Source organism: Salvelinus fontinalis, chromosome 9 (assembly GCF_029448725.1).
Source record: "Salvelinus fontinalis isolate EN_2023a chromosome 9, ASM2944872v1, whole genome shotgun sequence".
NCBI lineage: Eukaryota > Metazoa > Chordata > Actinopteri > Salmoniformes > Salmonidae > Salvelinus > Salvelinus fontinalis.
Genome location: NC_074673.1, coordinates 24,626,479 through 24,646,452, shown reverse-complemented (window position 1 = coordinate 24,646,452; position 19,974 = coordinate 24,626,479). Strand labels below are relative to the sequence as shown.

The following is a 19,974-nucleotide window of genomic DNA, read 5'->3' as shown; positions in this document are numbered from 1 at the left end:
CTGTTTTTCATTAATATAACCACGCAGCACACTGAACATCCCTTCTGCCGTTTCATGCTCGTGGAATCGTGAGAAAAAACAATATGTTCTTGTGAATAGCATCCACATCCATGTATAGCGAACAAAAGTCAATGCATGGGCATTCCGGCCCTCACAGCTAACATCCATTTGGAGAGCGAAAGCTGGGGAGTTTGAGTCGTTCAGTCAGTTTCCTCTTGATTGCTAGTAATAGTATTAATTATTTGTTTAACGGTGCTATCTGACAAAGGTATTGATGTGAGTTTCTGTACCTCTGCCTCCCTACACATTGTTTTCACCATATCAATTGCGGTAATATCAAAGTCCCTGCAATAGTGTGTGGTTTCATAGCGAAGCGAGCCTAGCCATTCATGGTGGGAATGATTCAAGTGCAACGGTCAAGCGCGGCCTTTCCCATGATATAAGGGTGCTCTCTGGTTGAATTGTATCTTTTAGATTTTAATCATTTTCATTTACATTTTTAGGGCTAACCACATTACAATGATTTTGAGATACAAAGACAATATTATATATATTTTTTGCATATATTTTTTTTATTCAGGATTTTGGTAATTTTCCCATGACCCCATTTTCATATCAGGCGACCCCACATGGGTTCTCGGGCCCCTAGTTTGCGAACCGCTGTCGTAACATATCATGCGAAATGGATGTGGGACATTCCCAAATTAATACATACCATACAAACGTAACATATCATACTAATTGGAGTGTCCCGTAAATTGTTATGAATTTTATGAATAATGACTAAATGCTGTATACATTTAACGTAGAACTATAACTAACTGAATTCTACCCTGTTTTTCTGGAATGATAAATAATGTTAGTTCATAAGAAAGAGGTTATGTAGCATGTACCTGGGAAGAGAGCAATGTATGTGTGGGCCTAAAGAAAACAAAGTGGATCATTAAACTATGTTTGAACCGACCCGGCTGTAACTCTGGGGAGATAAGATAGGACAGGGAGAGCCCCTCCAGGTTTCCCGTATCTGGGGGGGACTGGAACTGTCAGTTGAGTGGTAATAAACTGTGGTGAGACTTCAGGAGAAAATCCTAATGCTAGTGTGGATGTATGGGCGTAGGTTTTTAAGAGAATATTATAAAAGGAACGTCTTTGTATATGCGCAGGAGCGCTCTCGTAAATAAACTTTTTGACTATTGTAGCTGGGCCTCCGTCTGATTCATTTCAACCAGTTTCATACAAATTCTGGGTTTCAGGCTGAGTAGTTAATTGAATTGGGTTTATGAACATTGAGAACATAATTCTTGTGACAGAAATATAGGTTTTATGTTTTGAGACATCACTATCTTGATTAGCTTCTTGATTCCTGTTGTCTTTTTTTATTGCTAGCTTCTCTCTCCGTTGTCTATTGGTCTGTTCCATGGCGCGATAGCCGAGAGTGGTACCGCAGCAATGAACGTGCTCTTCAATCCCAATCCCCTGCTTGTGGCACAGGTATTTTCAAACTTTCTCTCCACCAAACTCAGTACTCCGAGAGACATAAATAGCATTGCACATATTTAAACAAATTACCTGCCCAATCAATAGTTGTCATCCATCAATGTCCTGATAGTCATTACAACCATGACGATTTATTCTATTGGTCTTGTCTCATAGACAGTGGCAAACCTGATTGGCTGTGAAAGTACCAACACAGAGAAGATAGCAGACTGTGTGAAGAAGTTGACCGCTGATCACATTATGAACATTCAGAAACAGGTGGGATATCCCGGACAGTAACATATCTTGCCAGGGTTCTAGCTATGTCTTTGGGAAGGACACCAGTCTTAACATTTGGTTATACTTAACATCATACAACACAGGTGTCAAACTCATTCCACGGGGGGCCGAGTGTCTGCGGGTTTTCGCTCCTCCCTTGTACTTGATTGATGAATTAACATCACTAATTAGTTAGGAACTCCCCACACCTGGTTGTCTAGGGCTTTATTGAAAGGAAAAACCAAAAACCTGCAGACACTAGGCCCTCCGTGGAATGAGTTTGACACCCCTGTCATACAACATCTATGAATTGTAATGAGGACATCAGAATTGCGAGTACAATTTACAGTGTGAAAATATACTGAGTGTACAAAACATTCAGAACACCATCCTAATATTGAGTTGCACCCCCCCTTTTGCCCTCAGACCAACCTCAATTCATCAGGGCATGAACTACAAGGTGTAAAAAGCGTTCCACAGGGATGCTGGCCCATGTTGACTTTAATGCTTCCCACAGTTGTGTCAAGTTGGCTGGATGTCCTTTGGACGGAGGACCATTCTTGATATACACAGGAAACTGTTGAGCATGAAAAACCCAGCAGCGTTGCTGTTCTTGACACAAACCGGGTCGCCTGGTACCCATTACCATACCCCGTTCAAAGGCACTTCAATCTTTTGTCTTGCCCATTCAGCCTCTAAATGTCACACATACACAATCCATGTCTCAATTGTCTCAAGGCTTAAAAATCCTTCTTTAACCTGTCTCCTCCCCTTCATCTACACTGATTGAAGTGGATTTAATAAGTGACACCAATAAGGGATCATAGCTTTCGCCTGGAAAGTCTATGTCATGGGAAGAGCAGGTGTTCTTAATGTTTTGTATGATTTTATGTGATACTAAACACAATAAACTAAATATATAAACTGTTGAGCAGTTGACTTGAAATAAGCTGTTGGGCAGGGCTTGAGTGGAACTGTTGGACAATGCTTGAGCAGAGGGGGAATTGATGTTACAGCCAGGGGAAAAACGGTCAGTCTGACAAACAGGTCAGGAGCTTTTTCTCAGGACACCTTTCCGCCCAGGACTTTCACAGTTCCTTTGCAATAGCCACTCCTCTGAAGGTACCTAGTCCTCCGTGGATGAAAGCATACCACCCACCTGGGTGATGCCTTAGCAGCTGAAGTGCCAATGCACAGCTGAAGTGCCAAGGCTCACAGTGGGAAAAGTCCCCACTGTGAGCCTCATCAGCCTCCCATCTCCACACACAGTCCCTATCATTACAGGAACCGGCAGGTGAAACAAAAACTGTTAGGTGAAACAAAAAATCCAACACATTACAACACATTAGCTAGCTAGCTACACATTAGCCACTGTTGCAGGACTGTGATGGCAGCTATCTATCCAAGCCCAACAAACAGACCTGCCATCACAGTCCTGCAACAGTGAGTCAGCATGCATGTTGTATGTGGTCAAAACTCAGATATGAAAAATAAAAAGTTAAATAAAAAATGCAATGAAAACCTAACTTAATTAAAATATACATACAAAGCAACCAGCAGATTAACATATTCTGCTGTTCTGCATTGGGAGGTAGATCAACGAAAACACTGAGCCTAGAAATGTGCATATTGTGACAGGAAATAGGTATGATGTGGATAGAGATTGCATCATAGACTATAATTGTTTCATGAGCATTAGAAGGTAATATCAAATATTATGATAACCAACTCCCTTTCATCTGGTAATATTTGCAGACGCATTTTCTAGAGGGCCTCTGCTTGTTTGTAATGTCTTGTTGACATGTTTTTCTCACTTTTTATCAATCTTGTCTTTTTAAAGAATCAAATGCTATTCTTTGGTGTGACTGTTGACGGGCAGTTCTTGTCCAAATCGGCGATGGAGATTTCTCAAAACCATGAGATGCACAAGGTGCCGTTTATGACTGGAGCCAATGACAATGAAGGTGGCTGGCTTTTAGCAAAGGTGAGTTTATTTTGAAAGACGATTTGAATTTGTTTCAACAATCAATGCTAGATGTTAGTGTAACCGATGTGAAATGGCTAGCTAGGTAGCGGTGGTTCGCGTTAGCAGCCTTTCAGTCGGTGACGTCACTTGCTCTGAGACTTGAAGTAGTGGTTCCCCTTGCTCTGCAAGGGCCGCGGCCTTTGTGGAGTGATGGGTAACGATGCTTCGTGGGTGACCGTTGTTGATGTGTGCAGAGGGTCCCTGGTTCGCGCCCGAGTCGGGGCGAGGGGACGCCGTAAAGTTATACTGTTACATTGATGCTGTTGACCCGGATCACTGGTTGCTGCGGAAAAGGAGGAGGTCGAAAGGGGGGTGAGTGTAACGGATGTGAAATGGCTAGCTAGTTAGTGGTGGTACGCGCTAATAGCGTTTCAATCGGTTACGTCACTCGCTTTGAGATCTTGAAGTGACCAGCCTCCCGGGTGGCGCAGTGGTCTAGGGCACTGCATCGCAGTGCTAGCTGCGCCACCAGAGTCTCTGGGTTCGCGCCCAGGCTGGGCTGGGTTCGCGCCCAGGCTCTGTCGCAGCCGGCCACAACCGGGAGGTCCGTGGGGCGACGCACAATTGGCATAGCGTCGTCCGGGTTAGGGAGGGTTTGGCCGATAGGGATATCCTTGTCTCAGTATGTAAAAAAATGTAATAAAATGTATGCACTCTACTGTAAGTCGCTCTGGTCTGCTAAATGACTAAAATGTACATGTAAAAAGTAGTGGTTCCCCTTGCTCTGCAAGGGCCGCGGCTTTTGTGGAGCAATGGGTAACGACGCTTCGTGGGTGACTGTTGTTGATGTGTGCAGAGGGTCCCTGGTTCGCGAGGGGACGGACGTAAAGTTATACTGTTACATTAGGCTGATGAAGACGGTCTCTCAATAATTTTTTTCTCAAAGTGTTATGGAAAATGTGATTTAGTGACACAGGAGAAAGATTAGTAGTTACAAATAGCCTAAGATTAATAGCATTGATATTGTCAAAGTGAAAGCATTCAATGAACCCTAATGTTGAGGAGTAGATATAATCCTGTGACATCCTCAGCTTTATTGCTATGCTACATATACTGAACAAAAATATAAACACAATATGTAAAGTGTTGGTCACATGTTTCATGCGCTGAAATAAAATTTCCCAGACATTTTCCATATGTACAAAAATCTTATTTCTCTCAAATTGTGTGCACAAATTTGTTTACATCCCTGTTAGTGAACATTTCTCCATTGCCAAGATAATCCATCCACCTGACGATATACCTGACGTGGTATATCAAGAAGCATGATCATTACACAGGTGCACCGTGTGCTGGGCTCAATGAAAAACCACTCTAAAATGTGCAGTTTTGTCACACAACACAATGCCACAGATGTCTCATGTTTTGAGGGAGCATGCAATTGGCATGCTGACTGCAGGAATGTCCACCAGAGCTGTTACCAGAGAATTTAATGTTCATTTCCATGTCCAATCAGCCACATGTAACCACGCAGACCACATGTAACCACGCCAGCCTAGGACCTCCATATCCGGCTTCTTCACCTGTGGGATTGTCTGATACCAGCCCCCCGGCAGCTGAGGAAACTGTGGGTTAGTTCAACCGAATCATTTCTGCACGAGCTGTCAGAAATCATCTCAGGGAAGCTCATCTGCGTGCTACTCATCCTCACCAGGTTCTTGACCTGACTGCAGTTTGGCATCATAACCGACTTCAGTGGGCAAATGCTCACCTTCAATGGCCACTGGCACGCTGAAGAAGTGTGCTCTTCACGGATGAATCCCGGTTTCAACTTTACAGGGCAGATGGCAGACAGCGTGTATGGCGTTGTGTGGGTGAGCGGTTTGCTGATGTCACCATTGTGAACAGAGTGCCCCATGGTGGCGGTGGGGTTATGGTATGGGCAGGCATGAGCTACGGACAATGAACACAATTGGTATCTGTGACCAACAGATGCATATCTGTATTCCCAGTCATGTGAAATACATAGATTAGGGCCTAATTTATTTATTTCAATTAACAGATTTCCTTATATGAACTGTAACTCAGTCAAATCTTTGAAATTGTTGCATGTTGCGTTTATATTTTTGTTCAGTGCAGTTTGACTCCGGGTTAGACACATCTCTTGCTCAACGCTTGCACAACCCAAATTTTACTTTATCTTCCATTTACACCATTGCATGATTTACGCATCAAGTGTATGTACCATATTAAGATCATACTGGATAAATTCACAATTTGAAATCGTGCCATTGAATCAGATCATTTTCAGTGGTGCGACTGGTATGTACATTGTCAAGCAGGTGGTCACATGTGTTCGCGAGGCAGAGTACCGTAGTTCAAGCCCAGTCAGAGGCAAGTTGAGGGAGGAAGCAAAGCTGTTAAACTAGAACAGTGATGCCAGTTACACGCATCTCAAGTTAGGATTACACTCATGGTGGAGATATTAGATTAAAGAATAAAATAACTAAATCTGAATGAAATTCCCCTTTAACATATTATTGCCAAAGATGAGTTGATTTATTATATTGTAAGGCTTTGTACTCCTCTTTTTCTCTTTAAATAGTGAAAAGAATGTGGATTTTAGACAAGTAGTAATGTGTCTTCTCCCATAGTTTTTTGCTCCTCCAGGTTGGGAGGATGGAGTGGACCGGGTGAAGGTCATGCCCATTATGTCCATGTTCTACCCTGATGTAAGACAAAAGCACACCAGATGATATTGTCTAACTACTGATAACAATACATGCTGTGTCTACACTGAATGGTTGTTGTCTCCTTCAGCCCAAGGATCAGTGGATAACTGAGTTGATAGCAGATGAATACCTGGGAACCTCTGGAAATCGGGTGAAAAACCGTGATGGGTTCACTGAGCTGGTTGGGGACATTATGTTTACCATTCCTGCCCTCCAAATGGCAAACTTCCACAGAGGTAAGAGCACTAGGCCCCATAGAGTTCAGGATTAGAACTGGTACAGTGCATTCGGAAACTATTCAGACCCCTTGACTTTTTCAGCATTTGTTACGTTACAGCCTTATTCTAAATGGATTAAATATCAATCTACACACAGTATTATGACATATTTTTTTGTTGTTGCAATTTTCTTTAAAAAAAAACAGGGGGCCTCCTGAGTGGCGCCGCGGTCTAAGGCACTCCATTGCAGTGCTTGAGGCGTCACTACAGACCCAGGTTCAATCCTGGACTGTGTCACAACCGGCCGTGACCAAGAGTCCCATAGGGCGGCACACAATTGGCACAGTGTCGTCCGGGTTAGGGGAGGGTTTGGCCGGGGGGCTTTACTTGACTCATCGAGCTCTTTCGACTCCTTGTGGCGGGCCAGGCGCCTGCAGTCTGTTTCCTCCGACACATGGGTGCGACTGGCTTCCAGGTTAAGCGGGCGGGTATTAAAAAACGTGGTTTGGCGGGTCATGTTTCGGAGGACGCATGACTCGACCTTCGCCTCTCCTGACACACGATTGTAATTGGATCACAATTGGAGTCCACCTATGGTAAATTCAATTGATTAGACATGATTTGTAAAGGCAGTGCATGTCAGAGCAAAAACCAAGCCATGAGGTTGAAGGAATTGTCCATAGAGCTCCGAGACAGGATTGTGTCGAGGCACAGATCTGGGGAAGGGTACCAAAACATTTTTGCATTATTGAAGGTACCCGAAAACACAGTGGCCTCCAACGTTCTTAAATGAGCTGGCCGCACGGCCAAACTGAACAATCGTGGGAGATGGGCCTTGGTCAGGGCGGTGACCAAGAACCCGATGGTCACTCTGACAGAGCTCCAGAGTTCCTCTGTGGAGATGGGAGAACCTTCCAGAAGGACAACCATCTCTGCAGCACTCCACCAATCAGGCCTTTATGGTAAAGTGGCCAGACGGAAGCCACTTCTCAGTAAAAGGCACATGACAGCCCGCTTGGAGTTTGCCAAAAGGCACCTAGAGGACTCTCAGACCATGAGAAACAAGATTCTCTGATCTGATGAAACCAAGGTTGAACTCTTTGGCCTGAATGCCAAGTGTCACGTCTGGAGGAAACCTGGCACCATCCCTACGGTGAAACATGGTGGTGGCAGCATCATGCTGTGGGGAAGACACTGGGAGACTAGTCAGGATCAAGAGAAATATGAATAGAGCAAAGTACAGAGAGATCCTTGATGAAATCCTGCTCCAGAGCGCTCAGGACCTCAGACTGGGACAAAGGTTCACCTTCCAACAGAATAATGACCCTAAGCACACAGCCAAGACAACGCAAGAGTGTCTTAGAGACAAATCTCTGAATGTCCTTGAGTGGCCCAGCCAGAGCCGGGACTTGAACCCGATCGAACATCTCATCCCCTGAAAATAGTTGTGCAGCGACGCTCCCCTTCCTACCTGACAGAGCTTGAGAGAGTCTGCAGACAAGAATGGGGGAAACTCCCCAAATACAGGTGTGCCAGCTTGTAGCATCATACCCAAGAAGACTCGAGGCAGTAATCGCTGCCAAAGTTGCTTCAATGTTTTTTTTCATTTATTTTTATTTTTATACATTTACATAAAATTCTAAAAACCTGTTTTTGTTTCGTCAGTGTGGGGAATTGTGTGTAAATTGATGAGGGGGAAGAAATAATTTTAATCCATTTTAGAATAAGGCTGTAATGTAGCAACATGTCAAAAAAAGTGTATGCACTGTATATCAGAAATCACATTCTGAGGTCTCCGTAGAGAATTCAAGTCTATTTCCAGAGGCCAATTCACCTAAATGTTACTGTCTTATCCCACACAACAGATGCAGGTGTGCCTGTGTACCTGTATGAGTTCCAGCAAACTACCAGCATGTATAAGAAGATGAGGCCGAGTTTTGTTGGGTCTGACCACGGAGATGAGCTTATGTTTGTTTTTGGATTCTGCTTCACATCATATTTTATAGTGGATGGTAAAGGAATTAACCTCAACCTTGAATCTATTGTACTACATGTCATCAATCCAGTTCCCCAAGTTCTCCATAAATACTCTATTTCATACAATCACTCACCACCAACTACTCATTCTTTTTCTCAGGTTGTGCAGAGGAAGATGAACAACTAAGCAGAATCATGATGAGTTACTGGGGTAACTTTGCTCGTACAGGGTAAGGAACTGTTCTTCATCAGTTTCTAGAACATAAAGTGGCAGGCAAATATATTTGCACTCGTTCACTTTTCTTAAATAATTCCCTATTTCTTCTAAAATAAGTAGAAATTAAAGGAAAAAATTGGATCTCCACACATTGTTACTGGATTTTCAACATTCCAGAACCAATTTAGTTTTGAGAAACTTAAGTTTAAAATTTAAATTTAGAAAAGGCAAGGACAAAATTATTTGCATCCAATAGCTAATACTTGGTTGCGCAGCCTTTGGCCATGTTTAATTCTGACAAACACTTTTTGTAACCACAGTGGCGTCAGTTCAGCTAAACCTGGGTATGGCAAAGGGGGGTGTGACGGAAGTTGAAGCTCATTGACTGCATTTCGACACAATTCTGTGGAACGGCATATACAATATCAAGCACTGCTCAACCTCATCATAAATTGACTAGTTTACTTGTGGAACGTCACATAAAATGCAACGTGAAATAAATAAACACTGTCACAAGAACGCTGACTTCAAATGCTGACATCTGCCACCGTTTACCAAGAGAGTTTTCATCTATATTTTTCGTAGCTGTCTATTTACCACCCCAAACCGATGCTGGCACGAAGACCGCACTCAACGAGCAGTATAAGGCCATAAGCAAACAAGAAAATGCTCATCCAGAGGCGGTGTTCCTAGTGGCCAGGGACTTTAATGTAGGCAAACTTACATCCATTTTTACCTAATTTCTACCACCATGTTACATGTGCCACCAGAGGAAAAAAAACTCTAGACCACCTTTACTCCACACACAGAGATGGGTACATAGCTCTCCCTCTACCTCCATCTGACCATAACTCTATCCCCCTGATTCCTGCTTACACTCATCGGATGTGTCAGGGCTTGCAAACTATTACAAAGGGACGTGCAGGGGGGAGCTGCCCAGTGACACGAGCCTACCAGACGAGCTAAATTACCTCTATGTGCGCTTAGAGGAAAGCAACACTGAAGCATGCATGAGAGCACCAGCTGTTCCAGACGACTGTGTGATCACGCAATCCGTAGTCGATGTGAACAAGACCTTTAAACAGGTCAACATTCACAAAGCCGCAGGGCCAGAAGGATTACCAGGACGTGTACTCCGAGCATGCGCTGACCAACTGGCAAGTGTCTTCACTGACATTTTCAACCTGTCCCTGACCGAGTCTGTAATACCAACATGTTTCAAGCAGACCACCATAGTCCCTGTGCCCAAGAACACTAAGGTAACCTTCCTAAATGACTACCGACCCATAGCACTCACGTCTGTAGTCATGAAGTGCTTTGAAAGGCTGGTCATGACTCACAACACCATTATCCCAGAAACCCTAGACCCACTCTAATTTGCATACAGCCCCAACAGATCCACAGATGACGCAATCTCTATTGCACTCCACACTGCCCTTTCCGAACTGGACAAAAGGAACACTTACGTGAGAATGCTATTCATTGACTACAGCTCAGCGTTCAACACCATAGTGCCCTCAAAGCTCATCACTAAGCTAAGAACCCTGGTACTAAACACCTCCCTCTGCAACTGGATCCTGGACTTCCTGATGGGCCGCCCCCAGGTGGTAAGGGTAGGTAACAACACATCCGCCACACTGATCCTCAACACGGGGGCCACTCAGGGGTGCGTGCTCAGTCCCCTCCTGTTCTACCTGTTCACCCATGACTGCATGGCCAAGCATGACTCCAACACCATCATCAAGTTTGCAGATCACACAACAGTGGTAGGCCTGATAACCGACAACGATGAGAGCCGATGGGTAGGTGATCAGAGACTTGACCGTGTGGTGCAAGGAGAACAACCTTTCCCTCAACATGATCAAGACAAAGGAGATGCTTGTGGAAATACAGAAAAAGGAGGGCCGAGCACACTCCCATTCTCATTGACTGGGCTGTAGTGGAGCAGGTTGAGAGCTTCAAGTTCCTTGGTGTCCACATCACCAACTAACTGTCATGGTCCAAACACACCAAGACAGTCGGGAAGAGGGCACTACAACACCTATTTCCCCTCAGGAGACTGAAAAGATTTGGCATGGGTCCTCAGATCCTGAAAAAGTTCTACAGCTGCAACATCAAGAGTATCCTCACTGGTATGGCAACTGCTCGGCCTCCGACCGCAAGTCACTACAGAGGGTAGTGCATATGGCCCAGTATATCACTGGGGCCAATCTTCCTGCCATCCAGGATCTCTATACCAGGCGGTGTCAGAGGAAAGCCCTAAAAATCGCCAAAGACTCCAGCCACCCTAGTCATAGACTGTTCTCTCTGCTACCGCACGGCAAGCGGTACCAGAGCACCAAGTCTAGATCCAAAAGGCTTCTTAACAGCTTCTACCCTCAAACCATAAGACTCCTGAACAGCTAACCAAATAGCTACCCGGACTATTTGCATTGATCCCCCCCACACACATTTTTAAACTGCTTTTACTCTCTGTTTATTATCTATGCATACTCACTTTAACTCTACCTACATGTACCTCAATTACCTCGACTAACCTGTGCCCCGGCCATTATCCCATTATCCCAGTTTATTGTTTACTTCAGTTTATTTAGTAAATACTTTCTTAACACTTATTTTTTCGATAAACTGCATTGTTGGTTAAGGGCTTGTAAGCATTTTACAGTAAGGTTTACACCTGTTGTATTCAGCGCATGTAACAAATACAATTTGATTTGATTTGATTGCTCATTTATATATTTCTTAATTCCATTTTTTATTTTTTAGATTTGTGTCTTGTTGTGTATTGTTTGACATGACTGCACTGTTGAAGCTAGGAACACAAGCATTTTGCTACACCTGCAATAACATCCAATAAATATGTGTAAGTAACCGATAACATTTTATTTTATTTTATTTGACCTTTCTAATGGAAGTTTGGCCCACTCTTCAATATCAAACTGCACCAGGTGTTTCAAGTAGGTTTGATAATGCCAACAGGTGGCACAAGAGAGGTTCGATAATACTTTTGGGTGGATTTTCTGCCTCTGGTACTGGGGGCCTTGAACGTGTGCAAGGCATCATGAAATCAGCAGGTTATCAATCTATTTTGGAGTCCAATGTTCAACCCAGTGTCCAGAAAACTGGGACCCTGTCAAAGGTTGTGCATCTTCCAGCAGGACAAGGACCCCAAACATTTTAAAAAGCACCCAAGAATGGTTCAAAAGGAAACGCTAGACTGTTCTGGAGTGGACAGTGCTGAGTCCAGATCTGAATCCCATCGAAAACCAATGGCGAGATCTGAAAACAGCAGTTGTTGGAGGGTACCCCTGAAACATTGCAGAATTGGAGCAGTTTGCAGCTGAAAAATGAGGCAAACATCCATTAGAAAGGTGCAGCGAGCTCATTGATGGCTACAAGAAGTGTTTGTCAGCAGTTATCTTGGCCAAAGACTGAGCTTTTCTTTCTTTTCTAAATGAAAATTGTGAACATAAGTTTCAAAAACCAAAATTTATTCTGCAATGTTAAAAATCAAATAGCAATATGTGGAGACCAAATTATTGTCATGGTTTCTCCAGGCACCAGAGGCCGGCAGAGACTGCCCTAGAGACTTTTTTGTTACTCCAGTGTTGCTTATGATTTTGTTATGATTTCCCTTTTTAAAGAGGTGTGTTTTCTGTCCTTGTTTGCAGAGGCTTGATTTCGGTTGCCCTGTGTGTTTGTCTCCTGAGTAAGTTTTCTAGTCCTAGTGTTTGTTATTTTTTCAGAATTACTGTGATCCTTCTGTTACCTTATTTTCAGTAACGTATTTACGTACTGTATATCCTAAACCAATGGTTCCTCATCTGGTCCATTCTCTGCACCTGGGTCCAACCCCACCACGTCACAGCAAGATTCTGCCCCAACATGGACCCAGTGGAGATCAACCAGATTAAAGAGGTCATAACCCACCAAGGAGCACTGTTGAGAAGACAGCAAGAACAACTCTCCCAGATCTCCGAGAAACCCTCCGGGCACTCACCGATTCCTTCCGTCCACGGCACACCCCCAACCCAGGAGGAGCCAATGCCCAAGTTTCATCGCCTAGTGCTACAGGCGTCGCGGTAGTTCCTCCAGGGAACCTGCACCGGGATCCCAAGATCCCATCCCCTGAGCAGTATGACGACCACCCAGGAAGATGTAAGGGTTTCCTCACTCAGTGCTCTCTGGTGTTCGAGCTACAGTCCTCCTTGTTCTACACCGATTGGGCCATGATTGCCTACATCATCTCTCTGCTCTCGGGCAGGGCCCTGCCATGAGCAATGGCCGCGTGGGAACAGCAACCACCATCCTGCAGCTCCATATTAGCCTTAACTGCTGAGCTGCGTCGAGTCTTCGACCACCAAGTCGGCGGAAGAGAAGCAGCAAGCCGACTGTTCAGATTCTGCCAGGGGGCCAGACCAGTGGCTGCACCCCCAAACTCAGCATTGAGGAAAGGGAAAGTTGTACAACTGAATGCCTTCAACTGAAATGTGTGTTCCGCATTTAACCCAATCCCACTGAATCAGAGAAGTGCGGGGGGCTGCCATAATCGACATCCACGTCTTCAGCGCCCGGGCAACAGTGGGTTAACTGCCTTGCTCAGGGGCAGAATGACAGATTTGTACCTTGTCAGATCAGGGATTCGATCCAGCAACATTTCGGTTACTGGCCCAACTCTCTAACCACTAGGCTACCTGCCTAGCCAATGCAACTGGGACGCAAATGTCTGAGCCCACAAGAGCGTGACAGGTGCGTGTGCGAAGGCTGCTGCCTCTACTGTGGAGGTCGCGGTCATCTCCGTGCTACATGCCCAGAGCTGAAGAGAAACGCCAGGGCTCGCCAGGACAAGGGGAGACCCTGCCTAGCTGTTCAGTTACTTCCCGGTTACCCAGTCACCGTCTGTTACTACCCGCAATCCTCCACTGGGACAACCGTCAGCAACAGATTCAAGCCTTCGTGGACTCCGGGGTCACAGATAACTTCATTGATCAAGACTTCGAATTACAAATCTCCTGCGTGAAATGTCCCATCCCTCTGCAGAGCCCTCAATGGACGCCCCATTTGCTCCGGCCAGGTGGAATATCAGAGTTCATTCTACTGCAAGTTGGGGTGAATCACTCAGAAACTCTTAGTTTTCTTTTGATCACGGCTCCCGAGAACCCCCTTATCCTAGGGTACCCCTGGCTAACGCTACATAACCCACTATTTTCCTGGTCCATGTGTCACCTACTAAATGTCTCAGACCCCCACCAACAGCCTCACTGTGTTCTCCTGCATCCATTGAAGACCAAGACTTCTCCTCTCTCCCTCCCGAATACTTCGACCTCCGGGAGGCCTTCAGTAAGAGGCAAGCGGCCACAATGACAATCAAGAATTATTACCTCCTACCCCTGATTTCCGCTGCCTTGGAGTTGGCCCAAACGGCCCAATTCTTCACCAAACTGGACCTCCACAATGCTTACAATCTGGTGAGAATCACCCCTAGTCGCCACTATGAGTATTTAGTCATGCCCTTTGGATTATCAAACTCACCGGCAGTCTTTCAAGCATTGGTCAATTGGCTCTTAGGGATATGTTGAATCGGTTCGTTTTTGTTTACCTCGATGAGATCCTGATCTTCTCCAAGACCTTTCTGGAACACATACTGCACGTTCGCCAAGTCCTGAGACGCCTCCTGCAGAGTCAACTATATGTCAAGATAGAGAAGCGTGAGTTCCACGTATCCCAAGTTTCCTTCCTGGGTCACATTATCTCTACTGCAGGCATCCAAATGGATCCCGTTAAGATTGAGGCGGTCGCTGACTGGCCCCGTCCCACCTCACTCAAGCAGGTCCAGTGGTTCCTCAGGTTTGCCTATTTTTACAGGTGCTTTATTCACAACTTTGGTGCGGTGGCAGCACCTCTCACGGTCCTAACCCGTAAGTCCCAGACCTGTTTTCACTGGACCCCGAGGCTGACAGGGCATTCATGGAGCTCAAGGAACATTTCACCTCTGAACCCATCCTCGTTCATCCTGATCCGACTTGTCCCTTTGTGGTGGAGGTGGAGGCCTCGGACACCGGAGTGGGGGCGGTCCTTTTACAGCAGAACTAGGAGGACAAGAAACTGTACCCATGCGTCTTTCTCTCCAAACGGTTCTCGCCAGCGGAACGCAACTACGATGTAAGCAACCGGGAGCTCTTGGCAGTTAAGTGGGCCCTTGAGGGGTGGAGACACCGGTTGGAGGGGGCACCTCATTATTTTGTGATCTGGACGGACCATAAGAACTTGATCACCAATCAAGAAGCCAAGGGGTTGAATGCTCTCCAGACTAGGTGGGGTCTGTTTTTTAACAGGTTTGATTTCACACTAGCCTATCGCCCGGGATCCAAGAATCAAAAAGCAGACGAGGAGAGGGACCCCGAGCCCATCATCCCCAGCTTATGCATTGTGGCCCCTGTGATATGGAGTATTGAGACCACGGTCCGACAAGCCCAGATCAGAGATTCTGACCCCGGCGGGGGACCCACTAACAGACTTTACATTCCGCGATCAGCCCAGTCCCGAGTACTACAATGGGGACACTCCTCTAAATTAACTGGGCATCCAGGGGTTAATCAGACACTAGAGTTCCTGAGGCGTAAATAATGGTGGCCCAACATCAATGAGAATGTGAGATCCTTTGTTGCGGCCTGTTCCATCTGTGCCCAAAGCAAGTCTTCACGTCATTGACCAGCCGGGTTGCTCCAACCTCTGCCCATCCCCAGCCGGCCCTGGTCTCATCTGTCGGGAGACTTTATCACTGGGCTACCTCCATCTCAAGGGCTTACCACTATCCTGGTGGTCGTCGATCGGTTCTCCAAGGCAGCCCATTTCATCGCCTTACCCAAGTTGCCATCAGCAAAAGAGACCGCTGATCTTATGATTACCCATGTCTTTCAACTACACGGACTTCCCCAGGACATTGTCTCAGATCGGGGGCCCCAGTTCGTCTTACGGTATTGGAAGACCTTCTGCTCTCTGCTGGGGGCATCGGTGAGTGTCTCCTCTCCATCGGTGAGTCTCTTCTTTGTTGTTTTTTCAGTATTACTGTGATCCTTCTGTTACCTTATTTTCAGTAAAGTATTTACGTTTATCCTAAACCATTGATTCCTCGTCTGGTCCATTCTCTGCACCTGGGTCCAACTCCACCACGTCACAATTATTTTTTTAAATTCTAACTTATTTGACAAGAACTATGGAACTATTTAAGAAAAGTGTAAGGGTGCTAATATATTTTGCTGCCACTGTATCTGTTGAACGAAATTAATATTTAGGAACAGAGTATTATTTACAATTGTGTGTGTGTGTGTGTGTGTGTGTGTGTGTGTGTGTGTGTGTGTGTGTGTGTGTGTGTGTGTGTGTGTGTGTGTGTGTGTGTGTGTGTGTGTGTGTGTGTGTGTGTGTGTGTGTGTGTGTGTGTGTGTAGGTCTCCTAATGGGGCCGGCCTGGTTAAGTGGCCACAGTACGGACTAGAAGGACATTACCTGGGGATAGGGCTGGAGCAGGTACCTGGTCAACACCTGAAGAGGGACCGCTTCATCTTCCTGACACAGACTGTTCCTGAGAAACTGCGTTTGGGTCGAGAGAAGATGGAGCACAGTGATCTGTAGGGTGCCATTCTTTTATTTATGTTCATTTACGGTGCATTCGGAACGTATTCAAACCCCTTCCCCTTTTCCACCTGTTGTTATGTTACAACCTTATTCTAAAATGCATTAAATAAAAAAATGTCCTCATCAATCTACACACAATACCTCATAATGACAAAGCGAAAACAGGTTAAAAAAATGTTGGGTACAGAAATACCTTATTTACATAAGTATTCAGACCCTTTGCTATGAGACTCAAAATTGAGCCCAAGTGCATCCTGTTTCCATTGATCATCCTTAAGATGTTTCTACAACTTGATTGGAGACCACCTGTGGTAAATTCAGCTGATTGGACATGATTCGGAAAAACACACACCTGTCTATATAAGATCCCACAATTGACAGTGGATGTCAGAGCAAAAACCAAGCCATGAGGTCAAAGGAATTTTGCTAGAGCTCAGAGAGACCCTTGATGAAAACCTGCTCCACAGCACTCAGGACCTCAGACTGGGGTGAAGGTTCACCTTCCAACAGGACAATGACCCTAATCACACAGCCAAGACAATGCAAGAGTGGCCTTGGGACAAGTCTCTGAATGTCCTTGAGTGGCCCAGCCAGAGCCCGGATTTGAACCTGATCGAACATCTCTGAAAAGACCTGAAAATAGCTGTGCAGCGACGCTCCCCATCCAACTCTGCAGAGACGAATAAGAGAAAATACAGGTGTGCCAAGCTTGTAGCGTCAAAGCCAAGACTCGAGGCTGTAATCGCTGCCAAAGGTGCTTCAACAAAGTACTGAATAAAGGGACTGAATACTTATGTAAATGTGATATTTTGTATCTTTTCTTTCTTATAAATGTGCAAAAATGTCAACCTGTTCTTTGCTTTGTCATTATGGGTTATTGTGTGTAGATTGTGTGTAGGTTTTAATCCATTTTAGAATACGACTGTAATGTAACAAAATGTGGAAAAAGTCAAGAGGTCTGAATACTCTCCGAATGCACTGTATATCAGGGAGACGTGGGACAACTGAGTACCATTTCTTTCTTTGTGATTTAGAGTTTTGAGCAATCTGACCTTGTGTCGGATGCCGTTTCATCCAATTCTTCCTCTTCATCCGATTTGTAATCGCACCGATATAGTTTATGTGTGGAGAAAAACTTCAAGGTGTCAAGAGATGAGGCCTTTGTTTTGGACACGGGTGTACTCCTTTTATTACCTTTTAATACCCCTCATCCAAACAGATACCATTTCCTTAAGGGAATGAATAATTTGATTGACAAAATTCCTTGAGTTAAAACAGTGACTACTTGACTTACTTGACTTAATCCTCTTGGTCCCCTTAGGATCTTAGGGCATCCACCAGGGCTCTTAAGCCTACTCTTTTCAGCCGAAGGGCTTTTGTTCTTGTAAAGTGGAGCATTTCTAGTTGTTTTATGGCCTTCCCTGCTTTCTCTGTCCTTGTAGTTGCAATCCAATGCCTGTTTTGTTATATTTGTTGTGTGTTTTCTGAATGTATCCTTACCTCTGACATTGTCATTTTCCACTGAAGAACATCATTCAGAGTCTTGTAAAGCAATGTCAACTGTGGATTTCTCAACAGGCCAAAAACTGGGCCGGTGGTCCAGACCAAACTGGGGGGTCTGAGAGGGCAGTATGTGAGCGTAAAGGGGAAGGAGACTGTGGTACAGGCCTACCTGGGTGTGCCGTTTGCCAAACCACCTGTTGGCCCACTGAGACTGACCCCGCCCCAGCCTGTGGAGGGATGGGAGAGAGTAAGGGACGCCACCCAGCAGCCTCTCATGTAAGATCAGCAAGGTCATGAACAAACAATTAATCTCAAGGAAGTTCTTGGTTGGTTGAAGAAAGGTTAGATCAACAATCAGTAAATAATTTGAGAAATCAACAAATCCAGCACAGTCAATGTACACAGTGAGGCAAGCAGAATGTGCAAACCACTACCTGGCTCACACAATGCGCACAGAGACCTGGTGAAACTTGGACATTAAAAGGTGTTTCATGTTTTACAGGTGTCTTCAAGACAGACAGCTTACAGTAGACCTTGAGTCCAATTGGTCAATCAAAGTGGAAATCCCAGCAGTGTCAGAAGATTGTCTTTACCTTAACATATACACCCCGGCTAAACCTGCTGAGAATACCAAGCTTCCTGTAAGTTTAATAGCAGACACACACAGATTATAACTTTGTGTTATCAAGTCTTGGTCCTGGGTACCCAAAGAGGTGCAGATTTTTGTTCTAGCCATGCACTAACACACAGGATTCAACTAGGCCATAGATGGGCAACTTTGATGGGGCTGGGGGCCACAAAAAAATCTGAACTTATCATGAGGGGCCGCAGTGGCTGGGGGGGTCTGCTTACCCTTGTCGTGTCTTTGGCTATGCCGGATTAAGTGATATGACATACTATTCTATAAAATAATTTCTCTGTAAACTAATCAGGTGAATGTAATTAACTAGAAAGACGGGGCCCCACGAAAGAATGTTTATAGAGATGTTATCTTCCGAATAAACTCTTAAAGACCTAGTAATCTTTTACATCAATAGCAGTCAATATTTAATCGTCACCTTGTTTAGTCTCATCTGAAAGTTGTAAATTCTTGGTTATCTTCACGAACCCTGGTGTCACGTTCCTGACCTTATTTCCTTTGTTTAGTCTTTGTTTAGTTGGTCAGGACGTGAGCTGAGTGGGCATTCTATGTTTTGTGTTTCTATGTTGGGTTTGTTGTTTGGCCTAATATGGTTCTCAATCAGAGGCAGGTGTTTGTCATTGTCTCTGATTGGGAACCATATTAAGTTATCCTGTTTGCACTGTTGGTTTGTAGGTGATTGTTTCCTGTCTTTGTGTTCTGCACCAGATAGGACTGTTTCCGGTTTTCACATTTATTGTTTTGTTGCTTATAGTGTTCACGTTATATTCTTTATTAAATCATGTTGAACACTAGCCGCGCTGCGTTTTGGTCCTCTCCTTCATCCCAGGAAGAAAGCCGTTACAGAATCACCCACCACAAAAGGACCAAGCAGCGTGGTAACGGACAGCAGTGACAGCAGCAGCAGCGTACTAAGGACTTCTGGATATGGGAGGAAATTCTGGACGGTAAGGGACCCTGGGTTCAAGCTGGAGAGTATCGCCGCCCTCGTGAAGAGCTGGAGGCAGCTAAAGCTGAGAGGCGGTGGTATGAGGAGGCAGCACGGGAGCGAGGCTGGAAGCCTGAGAGTCAGCCCCCCAAATTTTTTGGGGGAGGCTAAAGGGGAGTGTGGCGAAGTCAGGTAGGAGACCTGTGCCAACTTCCCGGGCTTACCGTGGAGAGCGAGAGTACGGGCAGACACCGTGGTATGCGGAAGAGCGCACGGTGTCTCCTGTACGTGTGCTTAGCCCGGTGCGGTACATCCCAGCTCCACGTATCGGCCGGGCTAGAGTGGGCATCGAGCCAGGTGCCATGAAGCCGGCTCAACGCATCTGGTCTCCAGTGCGTCTCCTC

At 45.3% G+C, this 19,974-nt stretch overlaps 1 protein-coding gene across 1 annotated transcript in view; it reads left to right on the top strand.

Annotated features, from left to right (window-relative positions):
- ces2b (carboxylesterase 2b) overlaps positions 1 to 19,974 on the top strand; it is a 42,818-nt gene that overhangs the window by 9,728 nt on the left and 13,116 nt on the right. Inside the window, exons 6-15 of the mRNA XM_055933836.1 lie at positions 1,387 to 1,491; positions 1,654 to 1,755; positions 3,596 to 3,739; positions 6,376 to 6,453; positions 6,542 to 6,689; positions 8,537 to 8,683; positions 8,809 to 8,878; positions 16,313 to 16,492; positions 18,078 to 18,278; positions 18,505 to 18,643. Of these exons, the coding sequence (XP_055789811.1) occupies positions 1,387 to 1,491; positions 1,654 to 1,755; positions 3,596 to 3,739; positions 6,376 to 6,453; positions 6,542 to 6,689; positions 8,537 to 8,683; positions 8,809 to 8,878; positions 16,313 to 16,492; positions 18,078 to 18,278; positions 18,505 to 18,643 (1,314 nt within the window). The remainder of the gene's footprint in view (positions 1 to 1,386; positions 1,492 to 1,653; positions 1,756 to 3,595; positions 3,740 to 6,375; positions 6,454 to 6,541; positions 6,690 to 8,536; positions 8,684 to 8,808; positions 8,879 to 16,312; positions 16,493 to 18,077; positions 18,279 to 18,504; positions 18,644 to 19,974) is intronic.